Source organism: Lampris incognitus, chromosome 2, assembly GCF_029633865.1.
Source record: "Lampris incognitus isolate fLamInc1 chromosome 2, fLamInc1.hap2, whole genome shotgun sequence".
NCBI classification, from domain to species: Eukaryota; Metazoa; Chordata; class Actinopteri; order Lampriformes; family Lampridae; genus Lampris; species Lampris incognitus.
In genome coordinates this window covers 3,431,222-3,448,848 of record NC_079212.1, presented here as the reverse complement: position 1 = coordinate 3,448,848, position 17,627 = coordinate 3,431,222, and the positions used below count along the sequence as shown (strand labels likewise).

The window sequence follows — 17,627 nt, the reverse complement described above, 5'->3', positions numbered from 1 at the left end:
ATCTGCTCAAAGAAGTGCCCATCCAACCAATCCAACTTGTGGGAGCTGCTTCTGGAAGCGTGGGGTGCAATTTCTCCAGATTACCTCAACAAATTAACAGCTAGAATGCCAAAGGTCTGCAATGCTGTAATTGCTGCAAATGGAGGATTCTTTGACGAAAGCAAAGTTTGATGTAAAAAAAATCTTATTTCAAATACAAATCATTATTTCTAACCTTGTCAATGTCTTGACTCTATTTTCTATTCATTTCACAACATATGGTGGTGAATAAGTGTGACTTTTCATGGAAAACACGAAATTGTTTGGGTGATCCCAAACTTTTGAACGGTAGTGTATGTATTTTACTTTTATATATCTTCTTTTGTTACGATACCCCACTTTCCCCACATTATCTACCCTTACCTATCGCAAGTACTTTCTTATACCCACCCACCTACTCTCATACAATCACACACATGGATACTACATCCCACTTCCAACTCTCTCCTCCACACTTGCCTCCCCTTCCCATCACATTACTCAAGGGCAAAACTAATACTCTACCTAATTCCAACTTTAAGTCATGGGATCACTTAAAGTCATAAGTTACAATGTGAAAGGTCTTCTTAGTCCTATAAAGAGGAAGAAAATCCTTAATCAGTTAAAAAGGGCCAACACTCAGATAGCATTTTTGCAAGAGACCCACTTGTCGGAAATAGAACACGAGAAACTAAAAAAATCTCGGGCGGACAAAGTATTTTACTCATCACACCCATCAGGTAGAAAGAGAGGCGTATCTGTTCTGATACATAGGCAGGTTAATTTTACACAAACTAAATTCCACAAAGATGCTGAAGGGAGATTTATTCTAGTAAATGGATCTATTGATGGAATACGAGTCTCTTTTATGAACATTTATGCTCCAAATGAGGACGAGCCTGACTTCATTGGTACAATCTTCACCACAATCCTACAGAACAGCTCTGGTATCCTACTGCTAGGAGGGGATTTCAACTGTTATGTCTCACCCTATGGATAGACAACCTACCTCAAAATCCCCCACTTCTAGAATGAGTAAAATTCTTACTTAGACACTTATCGACAGAGTCAGGTCTGGCGGACATTTGGAGATGTAAATTCCCTAAAGGTAGAGAGTTCACTTTTTACTCACATAGACATTCATCCTATTCTAGAATTGATTATATTTTCGCCCCACGCAGAACTCCACGGGATAGACGACATGGAGATTCTACCAATTACTCTATCTGATCATGCACCTCTAGCACTCTCATGGAACATAGGTCACAGGCCAGCAACTAAACAATGTCGATTAAATGCATCACTTTTAAATGATAAGGAATTTATCTTATTTGTAACAACTGAACTACACAACTATTTAGATACAAATATCTCGCCTGAAATATCACCTCTCATTCTATGGGACTGTGCTAAGGCTTATATAAGAGATCGCATTATCACATTTACAGGCGCGAAAAAAAAAGAGAGAAGGGAAGCAAAACAACATGTATCAGAAGACAAAATAAGATAGCTCAAGCAACAACATAAAAGAACACCATCCTCCAATCTACTTAATGCACTCAAACAAGCACGAAGAGAGCTAAATAGCCTAATCACAGAAAAGATAGAGGGCAACTTAAGGTTCACCAATCAAAAATACTATGAAAATGGTAACAGGGCAAGTAGATTGTTAGCATTAAGACTTAAAAAACAGCAATCATCCAATGTAGTACAGAAATTAAAGCCTAATAGCTCAACACTTACAAAACCAGATGACATTTCAGAGTCTTTTGCAGAATTTTATAAATCCCTATACAAAAACACAGACACTTGCAAAGATAAAGAGTTGGCACAGTTTTTGAAAGACATCAAAATAAAAGAGCTACCTGAAACCATGGCAAAAGAGTTGGCTGAACCAATTAAGGAATGGGAAATACAACAGGTAATCTCTACACTGAAAAACAATAAAAGCCCCGGACCAGATGGGTATATTAATGAATTTTATAAAAAATGTAAAGAGACAGTATCACCTTTACTATTAAAAGCTTACCACCATGCGCTACAATCTGGATCCATGGCCCCCTCCTGGAGGGAGGCGACAATAATTGTAATACATAAGGAAGGCAAGGACCCACCAAATGCCAATCATATAGGCCTATTTCATTCTATCGAGACGCATCAATAAAATTATCACAGAAATTATTCATCCTGATCAGACCGGGTTTATCACAGGAAGATATTATGGGGACAATGTCAGAAGACTATTAAATTTAATGACTCATCCGAAAGTCAAGGAGAAGGAAGCAATGATATTATCCCTCGATGCCCAGAAGGCATTCGATCAAGTATCCTGGCAATACTTGCTTCAAACACTGAAACGATTCAAATTTGGCCCTAATTTCATAAAGTGGATACAAACACTATATTCTAATCCACAAGCTGCTTTTAAAGTAAACGATTTGCCCTAGAACGTGGCAGCAGACAGGGCTGCTATCACCCCTACTGTTCGATATTAGTATTGAACCATTAGCACAGCTTATCAGAGATGACAATAACATAAAGAGACTGACAATAAATGAAGAACACAAATTATCCTTATACGCAGATGATGTGCTTTTATATATAGCTGAACCTACAACAATAATCCCACACTTAAAGGATCTTATTTCAAAATATGGGTACTTCTCGGGTTATAAAGTAAATGTGGACAAAACAATGGCAATGGATATAAGTGGTAGAATTCCTCAAACAGTCAAACTCCATAGTGGGTTTAAATGGCCTAAAGATGGCATTCAATATCTCCATATTCAAATCCCCTCATCGCAAGGAAAGCTATATGATGCAAATTACAAATGCATAATTCATAATATCAGTAAGGATTAGGACTGGTGGTCAACACTTTCCCTGTCTCTGTTAGGACGTATTGAGAGTATATGCATGAATGTGCTACCTAAGCTTCTCTATCCATTTCAGATGATACCTATCGATATTCCTAAATCTATATTTGATAAATTAGACAGGCTCATTTCAAAATTTACATGGCAAGGAAAATGGCCAAGAATCAGACCAAAAACATTACAGCTATCAAAACTGCATGGAGGGCTCAAACGCCCGAATATAAGACATTATTTTTGGGCTGCACAGTTAAAACCTTTAACAATATGGATTCAGGATATTACATGTACTTGCTGGCTTAACATAGAAAAAAAATTGTGTGTGAAGCCCCTACAGACCTTGCCTTTCCCAGATGTCCCCTTAAAAGAAACTCAAATGGGTGAATGGACTAGAGTTACACTAAAAATCTGGAGGAAAATAAAACTGTCATTTGGATTGCCTAAAGTAATTTCTGCACTAGCTAATATTGGATCTATAAAGGTTTTGTACCCTCCCATATAGATGCAGGTTTTAGAAAATGGTCAAATATGGACCCACTAATCTACACCAACTTAATAAGGATGGTATCCTTAAATGATTTGAACAGCTGAGAAAGGAATTTATGCTTCCTAACACAGATTTTCTTTCCAGGTATTTACAATTAAGGGACTTTGTGCGTTGTGTGTAGAGAGAGAGAGAGAGAGAGAGAGAGAGAGACGGCAGGAGGTGGGCCATTGTTGGCAGCCAGAGAGAGAGAGATGGCCAGTGGGCCATTGTTGGCAGCCGAAGTGAGAGAGAAGCGGCCAGTGGGCCATTGTTGTCAACCAGAGAGCGAGTTCTTGTCAATACTCAATACTCCTTGTGAAGGAAGGTGAAACCTGTGTTACTGTTTTTGTTTCTCGTTTCTTTCTTTTTGGTCTGATCTGAGTTTTTGTTAGCTACGCCTGGTTAGTTAAGAGCCAGCATCTTCAGTTGCCTTTTTTTTTTGTATATACTGACTTAGGGTTAGGTTTTCTTAATAAATCTGTTTATTTTTACACCTGGTTCCGCTTCCCACCTTTCTTATTCCCCCGGTATACTTTTATTGTCTTTGTTACTACCCCTCATCCCCTGGACCTTTAACGGGAAACGTAACAATTGGGGTCTCGTCCGGAGTTTGTTTGTTTTTTTAATAAGAGGGTTCGGAGGTGGATTCCTTGTGTGGGTGTAAGTCATTGCTGTGTGCATCTTGTCTCTGGTGGCGGGTGTGGTGAGTACTGTGATTTGTTTGGTGTTTCAGGCAGCTTCCCTGGTTAGAGTAGGTGAGTGTCCAGCTGGGCTGTGCTCAGTCCTTCCATCGGACACTCTTTTGTTATTTTGCCTTTCTTGTTTTAGGAGTAATCCTGGGTGGGGACAATGCTCCCTGGCGGGGGTAGGCTTTTCGGGCTCAGGCTGCCAAAGTTCAGCCTTTAAAGCTGCCCCGAGCCCGGCACACTCCGAGGTAAGTTTGTTTGTAAGGCTAACCATACGTTTATTTTGAGCTTGCCATAATTTGCCACCGGTGGACGTGATTTTGAAATTGTGAGGTCGAGTGGCTGTAGCGGAGGCTAATTAACATTCAGCCCGTGTATGGTGTTGTTTGTTCTCTTAGCTATGGCTACTTTTGATTCACGTGTCTACTCCTGGTTCTAAGCTGGATGCACAGTTAAAAGTCCGTCTTGCTCGGCACCAGTTGGAAAAGGAGGAAAGGGAAAGAGAATTCCAGCTTCACAGGGAGTTGGAATTGAAGAAATTGGAGGCAGAGACGGCTATTAAAATGCGACAGCTAGAGGTGCAGTATGAAGAAAAAGTGTCCACTCTGCATCAGGCTGCGGTGTTGGCGGACGAATTTGTGCTCACACACAAAACCATTTTTGTGCCGTATAATATTTCCTCCCCCTGCAGCAACTCCTCGTGAAATGCTAACCTGCATGTTACCCAAGCTTTACGTGTCAGCACCCCTTCAAATCCTAAAGTGGAGAAACAGTGTTTTTTTTGCCATAGGTCTGGACATTTGGTTGCCAATTGTGAGGCCTTAAAACGTAAGCGGCAGAACCGCAGTTGGCGAGTGGTCGTGTCCCCAGATGAGACAGAATAGGGAGGACCTAAACCAGCCACAGAAGCAGGAGGTTGAGAATTGCACACCTCGAGTCTGCCGTCGCTGACCTCACATGTCAGTGCCATGCAAAGCAGGTTGAGGCAGAGAAGCTTCGTTTGGAGTTGGTGAATCAAAAGAGGAAAGAGCTGGCGCAGCTGAAGTGTGTCCGCAGAGAACTCAAAAAAGCCCAGAAGTCCCAGCAGGAGATGAAGCTGCTGCTTAACATGTACCGCTCAGCATCCAAGGAGCAGAGGGATAGCTCACGGCGGCTGAGAAGACCAAGTCAGAGGCAGAGGAGCTGAGGCAGAAGCCAAAGGACCTGGAAGAGAGGGAGCGATGGGAAGGCAAGAAAATGGCTGACGAAGAGGCCCTGAAGAAGTTTCGCTCTGTAGAGGAGCAGATCGACATCCTCAACAAGACGCTTTCAATAGCGAAACAGGAGGAGAATGCCTTGCTCAGCCAAATGGACGTGACAGGCCAGGCAATTGAGGAAATGCAAGAGCAAAACATCCGACTGATGCAGCAGCTCAGGGAGAGGGACGATGCCAACTTCAAACTGAGTGAAGAGGATTACCCCCTTTTATGGGGGGGGGGGGTGTTACGGCCCCAGTGCCGTGTGTTGTGTGTGCAATTGCCCTCTTGTATACAAACCTAGGGTTTGTTTTTATGGGAGGGGGTGTTATGGCCCTAGTGCCGCATGTCTGTAATTTCCCCTCTTCAGGTAATGCCCCGCCTCCTGTTGAGCCCAGGTGATTCCAATCCTCATCAGCTGGATATAAGACTTGGAGAGAGATGCCTAACAGTGCCAGCGGGCCATTGTTGGCAGCCAGAGTGAGAGAAAGAGCGAGAGAGACAGCCAGCGGGCCATTGTTGGCAGCCAGAGTGAGAGACGGCCAGTGGGCCATTGTTAGCAGCCAGAGAGATGGCCAGTGGGCCATTGTTAGCAGCCGGAGAGAGAGAGACGGCCAGTGGGCCAGTGTTGGCAACCAGAGAGCGAGCTCGTGTGTCAATACTCAATATTCTGTGAGAAGGAGGGTGAAACCTGTGTTAGTGTTCTTTTTGGTCTGATCTGAGTTTTTGTTAGCTACGCCTGGTTAGTTAAGAGCCAGTGTCTTCAGTTGCCCTTTTTTGTATATATTGACTTAGGGTTAGGTTTTGTTAATAAATCTGTTTATTTTTACACTTGGTTCTGCCTCCCACCTTTCTTATTCCCCCGGGATACTTTTATTTTCTTTGTTACTTCCCCTCATCCCCGGGACCTTTAAAGGGGAACGTAACACAAAACATAAAGAGTGGGATAGAGTATTAGTGCCCACTCCAATTGAAGAGTTCATGATAAAATTACAAACAGGGATAAGAAAGTCATAAGTCATGTTTACCAAATATTTTTAGGCTTGAATATGATAAAAAGAGATGGGAAGATAAAAGGAAGATGGGAAACTGAAATGAATACAGATATACTGCAGGACATGTGGGAAGAAATATGCACTGAAGGAAATCTAGTAACCAATTCAAATACATGGAAGGAATTCAAATGGAAGGTAGTTATGAGATTCTGTCAGACACCAGAAATAGTGGCTAAAATGGGCCCAACACACTCAAATAAATGCTGGAGAAATTGTGGGCCAAATTGGCAGCCATACCCACATATTTTGGACATGGCCTAAATTCAGAACATTTTGGGAAGAGGTGTTTGAGGCACTTAAAGAAATATTCCACCAAAACATCACAAAAGATCCAAAGATGACATTACTGGGATTAACGCTGGAAGGGATTGATGGAAGAGCTAAAAAAACACCTTTTACAAATATTACTAACAGCAGCAATTAAATGCATCACAATTAAGTGGTTAAAACCTAACCCCCAACATACAATTTATGGATTGAGAAAGTATGGGGAACATATCAGATGGAACAAATAACCTACTCTTTGAGACTTCAGAAAGATATTAAAAGGTGGAGCCCGGCCATGGCTATACTGAGACAGTGAAGTGTTCTAGACCCTTGTATACATTCTGTATCATACATACATCTCTATCTTCTGAATTCACCTTATCTGTCTAGGCATATACACGCACCCATACCACTACACACACTCATACACAACTCCCATCCCTGACCCCGACCCCTCCTTTCCTGGAAAAAACAGCAGGAAAAATTGTGAATTTGGTTGTATAAGTTGTTGAAATTGAAATAAAAACTAAGTTAAAAAAAACAAACATGCAGACTACAATACTGTCAGATAGACTGTCTCACCGTTGTCATGGTGCTGTTAAAGACCAGCTGTTGCTTGGCAGTGAGGAGAGCCCATCGTTTTTTTCGTTTCACCCTCTGGACCTCCACAGGCTCCACCCAGATTGATATGATTGGCTGCTGCACCACATCCAGGTTCTTGCCTGTCACTCTGATAGTCCGCCCACCTCTACAACACCAGGAAGAAAGGAAGTTAGCATGTGACGTTTCCTGTTATTTAGACGTTAATCAATTAAACATTATATCGTATATTTCCTACATTAAAATGCAATACATTTTACAAACCATCAGAATGTAAAAATAAACAATATCCAGTTAAATACAACAGCTGGACAATCACAGTTACACAGCAGTAGTCTTGGATCAACATCTGGGCTTTCATACACACAGGCTTGAGCAGAGAAACCTAGATTACAGCAAGTCTGAACAGCATCATCTGCACACCAACCACATCAAGTTCACCCGGAAGGATGTGAAAAATGACAGGTTGGCCTTTTAGACTGTGAAATTGCAATTGGTGACGGGGGACATTTGATTGTTGATGTTTATCGTAAACCAACACATACTGATCAGTTATCGGCAGTCACTCGAAGCGAGTATGACTGTCCTCTCTGTTGGGTTGTCTACTTGTGGGTCTTCAGATGGCTGTAGGGGCTGATCTGCGATCCACATACTTTGGTGCAGTGTGGACAGGGGAAAGTGGTGGTAGTATAGCCTTTTTCTCTCTCTCCTTGCGGCGCTGTTGCTTTTTCTCTGCGGCACAGTGTAGTTTCATTTCATGACATGCAGCTCCTTCCTGCACGGATTTCTTCCAGGAGCGTCTATCCAGTGCGATGTGTTCCCAGTACATCGATGTGATGTTGAATTTCTTCAGACTGGTCTTGATATTGTCCTTGAAACCTTTCTTTTGCCCGTCGGGAGCTCGCTGACCTTCCTTCAGCTGGAGTACGGGATCTGTTTCAGGAGACATGTGTTGGACATGCGGATGACATGGCCTGTCCATCGGAGTTGGTGCTACATTGTTGTGGTGGTGGTGCCAGTCATGTTGGCTTCTTCCAGAACGCTGATGTTGGTGCATCTGTCCTTCCAGCTGATTCTCAGGATCTTTCATAAGGATCTTTAGTGGTATTGTTCCAGGGCTCTCAGGTGCCTGCTGCAGGTGGTCCATGACTCTGTTCCATACAGCAGGGTGGGGAGAACAACAGCTCTGTAGACCAGGAGCTTTGTTTGGGCCTTTAGGTCTCGGTCTTCAAAGACTATTTTACTGAGTCTAGTGTAAGCACCACTGGCACAACACAGGCAACGGTTGACCTCAGAGTCGATGTCAGCTTTTGAGGAGAGAAGGCTGCCGAGGTAGGGGAAGTGATCAACATTTTCAAGAGTTTTGTTTTCCACTTTTATGGTGGGCTGGGTAGATGGCTGGTTGGGTGGAGGCTAATATAGGACCTGGGTCTTCTTTATGTTTAATACTAGATTGGAATCCCTGTGGCATCTTTTCGCCAATGAGGTGAAATATGGCAGCAATAAAGATGGCTAAAAGGGTGGGTGCGATGATGCATCCGTTTGACCCGTTTCCACAGCGAAGGGCTCTGAATCAAGAGCTGCTGTTGCTGAGCACTGTGACTGACATGCCGTCATGTAGAAGCTTCAATATTCCGATGTATTTGTCAAGGCAGCCATATCTTGATAGTGTGCTCCACAGAGCCTGGTGATCTACCGAGTCAGGTCTATGAAAGCCATGTACAAAGGCTGCCCTCGTTCACGGCATTTTTCCTGGAGCTGGCATGCTGTAAATATCATGTCTGCTGTACCTCTGGACGGGCAGAAGCAACACTGAGCCAGTGGTAGCAGTCAATTTGCAAGGACATGAGCGAGGACTTTACCTGTTGTTGACAGGTCTGAGATGCCCCTGGAGTTTCCACATTCCACCTTGTCCCCTTTCTTGAATATGGCCACTATACATATGACTACATATAGACAGTACACTATACATATCACTACATATACACAGTACACTATATATATCACTACATATACACAGTACACTATTTGTGTTACTACACACAGGATAGACAGAATATAAGAGTCTTACTCATAGAAGCTCTCTGATGGCGTGGCGTCTGTGATGACGGGGTCATCAAGGTAACTGAAGACGTTGTTGGGAACAGTTCTCTTAGCCTTCCCAAACATTACCCTGACCTCCACCTGAGCTGTTCTGTTACTGGGACCAGTCTGACAAACCAACTGGGTCTCATTCACCTCATCAACACTGAAAGGAAAAGAAAGGACAGGACAGAGGTTAGATATTGTGATTCCAATGATGCTAGTTCATTAACAGACATAAAAAACATAATCATTGAAAGAGCTTGCAATCTTTTCAGCTTCAGTAATAACTGTTCCTTATAGAGAAATTTGAATATTGTCATTCTTTTCTTCCCATTTTCACCAGTGATGATTTAAGTGTCTGCAATTATGTTTTAGGTTTAAAAGCAGTTTGAATATTTTGCTTCTTCTTTTTTTTAAAGACAGCCTTACCTTTGTGTAGTTCAGTAGTATATTAACCTATTCTAATTAGGTTACTATACTGTGATAATATAGTTAACTAAAGTTAGGTTATAGTTAAGTTAAGGTAAGTTTAGTTATAGTTAAGTAAAGTAAGTAGTTAAGTAAGTAATATAGTTAAGTTTGTTTCCTGTGGACAGGTTAGTGAAGGTAGCTTAGTTGATGTTTGGTAAGTCACTGTACTAATCATATTGTAAGTATACCATGGGTAGTTTAGCAATAAGCTGACTAGTATAAGTACACTTAGATTGCTGTACATTTGTGTATTAGCGCCACATTAGAGTACTTACATGTAGCAGGGTTGTGGTCCGACAAAGGCACTCAAGTTAGACATCTGTCCTGTTAGCAGTTGTCTGCCATGGATAGTCAACCTGGTCCCTCCTGACATAGGACCCTTATCAGGTACCAGATCTAACAGCTGGGGGTCCTACACACACACACACACACACACACACACACACACACACACACACACACAGAGTCATCATGGGTACATAATATTACGACGTCACACTATAGTGTAGAACACCATGTTAGATGAGATTAGACAGACTTTATAGTTCCATAGGAAATTTGTTTTAGACCCATCAGATGCTTGTTGTACATGACTGTACACAACACAACACAATGTGGTACTACAGTACAGTACAATGTGCTGCTTGTACTAAAGTACTTTCACTGTTTCAGTTGGTGTTCATGTCTCATTGTGTGCTTCTGTTAACCTGTGGAGAGCCCCACAGGGCTGTCCTGTCTTGTTTTCCCAGTGGGTACATCATCCATCGCTCAGGCTGGGTATGCCATTGTTGGTATGCTGATGATGTACAACAGGCCTCTGTCAAGTCTGATGACCTTTGCAAGCGCAATGCACTGCGTTACAGCTCACAACTTCCTTCAGTTCAACCCAGATAATGTTTAGTTTTCATGTTGTTTGAGGTATTAAAGTGGTCTAACAAAGTCTGGACCAGGAGCTGGGTAACATGTTCTGATGAATGCCACCTGATTTTATGGATGTTGTGGCGAGCGATGCAACAGTAACAGGAGATATACATGATATAATGGGAAAATAAAAACTGGTTATCAATTGAGGTTCCTTTTAAATCCAGAGGACGTGACTGTACCGAGTCTGACCAATATGGTCCTGCTACTCAGTTTTGGCCCCCCCATTTTTCTCCCCAATTGTACCCGGCCAATTACCCCACTCTTTCGAGCCATGCCGGTTGCTGCTCCACCCTCTCTGCTGATCCGGGGAGGGCTGCAGACTACCACATGCCTCCTCCAATACATGTGGAGTCACCAGCCGCTTCTTTTCACCTGACAGTGAGGAGTTTCACCAAGGGGACGTCGCACGTGGGAGGATCACACTATTCCCCCAGTTCCCCCTGCTCCCCGAACAGGCGCCCTGACCAACAAGAGGAGACGCTCGTGCAGTGACCAGGACACATACCCACATCCAGCTTCCCATCCGCAGACACGGCCAATTGTGTCTGTAGGAACACCTGACCATGCTGGAGGTAACACGGGGATTCGAACCAGCGATCCCCGTGTTGGTAGGCAACGGAATAGACCGCTACGCTACCCGGACGCCCTCTGCAACTCAGTTTTGACCAAGATGAATGCAAATTCCATTCCTTCATCCAGGGGACTACAGCTCTAATGGTACATTACACTACTACTCCAGTGGGATATATTACAGTACAGTACACTACTACTCCAGTGGGATATATTACAGTACAGTACACTACTACTCCAGTGGGATATATTACAGTACAGTACACTACTACTCCAGTAGGATATATTACAGTACAGTACACTACTACTCCAGTGGGATATATTACAGTACATTACACTACTACTCCAGTGGGATATATTACAGTACAGTACACTACTACTCCAGTGGGATATATTACAGTACAGTACACTACTACTCCAGTGGGATATATTACAGTACATTACACTACTACTCCAGTGGGATATATTACAGTACAGTACACTACTACTCCAGTAGGATATATTACAGTACAGTACACTACTACTCCAGTGGGATATATTACAGTACATTACACTACTACTCCAGTGGGATATATTACAGTACAGTACACTACTACACCAGTAAAATAGACTACAGTAAAGTAGACTGCTACACCAGTAAGATATACTTCAACACCAGTAAGATAAATTACAGTACAGTACACTAGTACACAAGTAAGATATACCACACTGCAGTATACTTCTACACCAGTAAGATATACTACAGTACGGTGTACTGTGTACAGCACTGTGTCTAAACACAAGACAGTAATGAGTTCTGTCAATCATTCATCCCTCCGTCACCTGATAGGTGAAGATCTGGGTTGATGTTCCGAGCTGAGATGTTCCCACGGTGACCAAGACAGGACCACCCTTCCGCTCATGGCTGGGCTGCAACTCACACACTATCCTACACACACACACACACACACACACACATATATATACGTATATATATATATATATACACATACGTACATGGAGTGCAGCATGGAATTTTGTCAGTTTTACATGTTCAGACAGCAGATCAGTTTATGTAAATACTTTGCTAGGTGAACTGGCAAGTCCTGTTTGCATTCTGTTTTTTTCCCTCCAAATGACCTCATACAGAATATATATAAGATGCACCTCACCTGCCACTCTTAAAGGTTTCAGAATCAGAATGATGTTTATTGGCCATGTAGGTTTGCACATACGCATAATGTGACTCCGGGTTCGTGGCTCTCTCAGTGTATTTAACATAGAATAACAACACTACAACACAACAATCTCCACATATATACACAAGCATTGACTTATGCAGGCAAAATTAAGTTTCCTTTATTGATCCCCTTGGGGAAATTCAGTTGCTGCAATTTAACCCGTCCTAGCTGTGATCTGTGTAGCTAGGAGCAGTGGGCTGCCGCCTTCATGCTGCACCTGGGGACCAACTCCGGTTCTTTTCCCATTGCCTTGCTCAGGGGCACAGACAGGAGTATAAACCCCAACATGCATGTTTCTTTTGATGATGGGGGGAACCGGAGCACCCGGAGAAAACCCACTGCAGACCCAGGGAGAATATGCAAACTCCATACAGAGGACGACCCGGGATGACCCCCCCCCCCCCCAAGGTTGGAAAACCCCGGGGTTTGAATCCAGGACCTTCTTGCTGTGAGGCGACAGCGCTAACCACTGGGCCACCGTGGCGCCCTAAATAAGAGATGATAAAGTGCAATGGTTGGCTTTCTTACTTTCGAGGACTGTGTGGTGACTGACTGTGCGCCAGTCTTTCCATGTAAAAGATCCCACGAAAGGCATTCTCCTGAAGGTCTTTTTCCACTACATACCATCTCTTAAGTCCAATGGCGATCGGGACATGGTGACGGGAAAAGGACAGTGAAGTCTGGGAGCTCCTAGCCATGCATTGGCACATAGGTGGTGGGTGCTTTGAATCAGTCATCTCGCTCTCAGAACTGAGGTAAAGACAGCATTCTGGCAGCTGCACCCATGACTGAGCAGCTCTATGAAGGATCCACTCTGCTCACTGTACATGTGGAAGGGGCTAGAAAAGGCGCCCTAAAAGTAGCCTGCCTCATCAAAACCTGACTGGAATACTGCAGCCAGTGAGTTTACCTCATAGTGGTCGAAAACCTGTACCTAAAGGAACACCCCAAGCCCCCACAATTCACACTGATGGCAATACTCTTGAGAATGTGTATCACTTCCCAAATCTTGGCAGCGTCCTGTCCATCATGGTAGACATTGATGCTGAGATACAACTCAGAATAAATTGCACCAGTAGGGTTTTCACAAGGCTGAGGCATAGCTTTCGAGGATCAGGACATCCAGACTAAGACCAAACTGCTTGTTTATCAAGCAGTAGTTCTACTCCAGCGGTGGCTAACCATGTGCCATGGAGAGTCATGTGTATGCAGGTTTTCATTCCAACCCGTCTCCACACCAGGTGATTTCACTGATACATTCTTCCTCTTTGGTTGAAGGGTTGCTAATCAGTGAAATCACCTGGTGTGGAGTCCAGCTGGAATGAAAACCTGCATACACATGGCTCTCCATGGCACATGGTTAGCCAGCCCTGTTCTACTCTCACTCCCCTATGGTGCTGAAAGCTGGACTACCTAGAGCAGGCACATCAAAGCCCTGGAATAATATCACCAGCGATGCTTATGGAAGATCATCAGGACTAACTGGGAAGACAGGTGAACAAACATCAGCATCCTGAAGGAAGCCAGCCTACCAAGTATCTCCACAACTATCAAATGACACCAGCTGCGATGGACAGACCATATAATCCTTGTATCAAACTGCTGTCTCCCAAAACAGGTCCTCTATGGCCAATTTAGGGAGGGGAATTGCACACAAGGAGGACAAAAAAAGCGGTACAAGGATAACCTCATATGCCACCTGAGAAAATGCCACTTCCAACCTCAACAACTGGGAAGAGATGTCCTGTGACAGGAACCTTGGGAGAAGGATGATCTGTGAAGGCACAGCGCAACAGAAGAAGGACCTCCACTGTGCAATGGAAGCAAAAATGCAATGCAGAAAGGAGAGATCCACCACCAAAACTGCTCCTCCACCTACGACTGCCACATCTGTGACACATAACTGCCCACATTGCAACAGACTATGTGGATCCAGGATCGACCTTTATATCCAACTGAAGACCCACAAATAATACACTTCACCAACAGGAGGACAATCAAACTTGACCGCAAGTGATTGCCGATGATGATGATGATGATAGTGTATGTGTGTGTGTGTGTTTTACCTGGAAGAGATTATATAGCTGTCAGCTAGTGGGAGACACTGCACCCCTGCCACTGTGACCCCGTCCTTTACATCATGGTATTTCATCCCTAGGTTGGAACCTTTGATAGTTACTAAGATACCGCCCTCTAGTGGTCCGGAGACAGGAACCACCTAGAAATAGACAGCCAGACAGAGCGATAGAGACCAGGGTAATGGGAGGGGTGTTGCTTAAATATGTGGGTGTGACTAGATGCAGTGGGTTTGGCTTGCTGAGACTGATGTTACCTCTGTGATTTGTGGGGGTGGGCAGGTGTCAGCAGGAATACTGGAACAGGACTGGTTGTACACACAGCCGGCGACAGGATGTTCTGTACACCAGACACACCCATATCCCTCTGGCACCGCCCTGCACTGCGAGCAATCTGACTGGCCAGCTGAGCAGTCATACAGCTGGACTGGAGAAAATAAACAGCAAAAATAAACTGAATACTGATTTGAATTATAGAATCCTTTGGGAAGGTTCAGTTCTTTGAGTTTTCAGAGTCATTTGATATTTTGATAGTTATTAGTCTTCCCAGAGTTTCTATTTTATAATGCTGAGTAACACATTCTCTCCAACTGACTCAGTGAATGAATATTTAGTTAGTCTATTGAAAATTAGATGTACTATAACCTACTAGCAGTCATAGGATCATTATACATTTTCACACACACACACACACACACACACACACACACACACACACACACACACACACAGGTGTGGTCTTACGGCTGAGGGTGGGCGTGGCATCAATGCGTAACTCTCCTCTCCTCAGGTAGATAGGAGCAGAATACTGCAGCTGCCTGACAGGATACTGAAACTACAGACAGACGGACAGACAGACAGACGGACAGACAGACACAGACAGTTGGACACAGAGAGAGAGAGCGACAGGTGAGATAACGACAACTGCTTGAAACATTTTACACAACACTGCCTCATTCATTTTCTGGAACCACAGGTGCTTTCTCTGTTCACACCTTCAGCTTCTATCTGAAATATTTACGAACAGCGTTTGTTCTAGGGGTGTAAGAAAATATCAATACACTCGAGTATCTATCGGGTGTATATCCCCACCCTTATAAAGGTGCAGATACCTGCAGTCAGTTGAGACTGAAGAGGTCACTTAGATGATTTTGATATATTTTATTGATCCCTTGAGTAAATTCTTCTCTGCATTTAACCCATCCCAGCTGTGTAGCTAGGAGCAGTGGGCAGCCGCTGTGCAGCACCCGGGGACCAACTCCAGTTCTTCTTGCCATGCCTTGGTCAGGGGTACAGACAGGAGTATTAACCCTAACATGCATGTCTTTTTGATGGTGGGGGAAATTGGGAGCACCCGGAGAAAACCCACCACAGACACAGGGAGAACATGCAAACTCCACACAGAGGACGACCCAGAATGACCCCAAAGGTTGGAAAATCCCAGGTTCGAACCCAGGACCTTCTTGCTGTGAGGCAACAGTGCTAACCACTGGGCCACTGTGCTGCCCATAAGCACATAATATGCATATCATATGCATATAATGTTTACGTTAACCACTGTATTATTAGCCCCCATGGACTTGGATGTGCATTGCAAAGGGTATTATGATAGCAATCGTCACTAATACTATGAGGACACTCCAGTGACCTATGCTCCCCATATACCCACGTCGTTCGTATGTCCTCACAAAGGTTGACTGAATTTGAGAACAAATTCATCAAGAGGAAGCGCCTCTTTACATAAAGGAAATGAGTTTTTATCAACATTCTATTACTACTACTACTACTACTACTACTACTACTGAGTACGAGTGATGACACATTTCTCTCTCGATAAACGTTGTGCCCAGATGAACTGATTCAACCTTCTTTGATTTTCTGACCTGGATTATAGAGTCTGCATCAAGACATTGCGGCTCATTTTAGCAAAGACTGCCTTAAACTTGTATGTGAATACGAGCAAACAGTGTGTAAAACGGCAGACTACAGGAACCACCTGAGACTCAGCCACGGGTGCAGACAGAGCGGGATTACCACTAGAACGCCCAGGACTTCACTCCTACCTAAAACCATCATAGGTGGTCAAAACGACTGCCGGTTTTAAACTCTACATTCTGTCAAGATAAATACCCAATTCAGATACTGATGCACTACATATGTTAGTATGTCTGTTAAGAAACGACTGACACCAAAATTAACATTTTAACAACTGTAAGTTGCTAAAATGTTGATTTTGGTGATTGGGTATGAATACAGAATACTTTAGTATTCATAAAGTATTCATAAAGAATAATTTATTCATACCCAATTTCCCCTCGGGGATGAATAAAGTATCTGATTCTGATAATATATTTTTAAAGAATTCAAACTTCAGAGAGACACAGTCAAACTTGACTAGCAAAATTGAAAAAGAAAACGGAAAACACATGTTGCTAATCTGTTAATATTAATGGCCAGGCCAAGCGGCTTGTGTGCCTTTGCAAAGGCATCCAGTATGTTCTGTAGCTCCTCTTCTACGAGGGACATTAAGGTGTTGTCATCGGCATACTGCAGCTCTGTGATGGATGCGGTGGTGGTTTTACCTTCAACACAAAAAACACCCATCTCCTCTACCAACCCCCACCCAACAGAAATGTGCCAGCTCTGCCCCCATCCATCTCTGCAGACAACACCAGACCCAAAATTTCCCCTTGGGGATGAATAAAGTATGCTGATTCTGAAAACGTGGAACAGTTCCCATATCTTGGCAGCCGTCTCTCCTCCAAAGCCAACACTGACACTGAAATACACCATTGTCTCAGTGGCCAGTGTGCCAGCTGGGTCTTCTCAAGACTGAGTAAAAGGCTTTTTGAAAACCGTGACCTTCAGGCCAGAACAAAAATTCTGGTGTACAAAGCGGTAGTGCTGCCCACCCTACTGTATGGGTCAGAAACCAGGACCACATATAGTGGGCACCTGAAGGCACTCGAGGCATAGCAACAGTGATGCCTCAGGAAGATGCTTAAGATCAGCTGGGAGGATA

The 17,627-nt window shown here is 43.6% G+C and overlaps 1 protein-coding gene across 3 annotated transcripts in view; it reads right to left on the bottom strand.

The window, feature by feature from the left end:
* plxnb3 (plexin B3) overlaps positions 1-17,627 on the bottom strand; it is a 136,994-nt gene that overhangs the window by 41,440 nt on the left and 77,927 nt on the right. For all 3 annotated transcript variants that reach the window (XM_056275288.1, XM_056275290.1, XM_056275289.1), the window contains exons 13-19: positions 15,350-15,440; positions 14,863-15,032; positions 14,597-14,748; positions 12,133-12,238; positions 10,092-10,228; positions 9,332-9,508; positions 7,243-7,408 (exon numbers count right to left, since the gene is read on the bottom strand). In XM_056275288.1, coding sequence (XP_056131263.1) covers positions 7,243-7,408; positions 9,332-9,508; positions 10,092-10,228; positions 12,133-12,238; positions 14,597-14,748; positions 14,863-15,032; positions 15,350-15,440 — 999 coding nt within the window. The remainder of the gene's footprint in view (positions 1-7,242; positions 7,409-9,331; positions 9,509-10,091; positions 10,229-12,132; positions 12,239-14,596; positions 14,749-14,862; positions 15,033-15,349; positions 15,441-17,627) is intronic.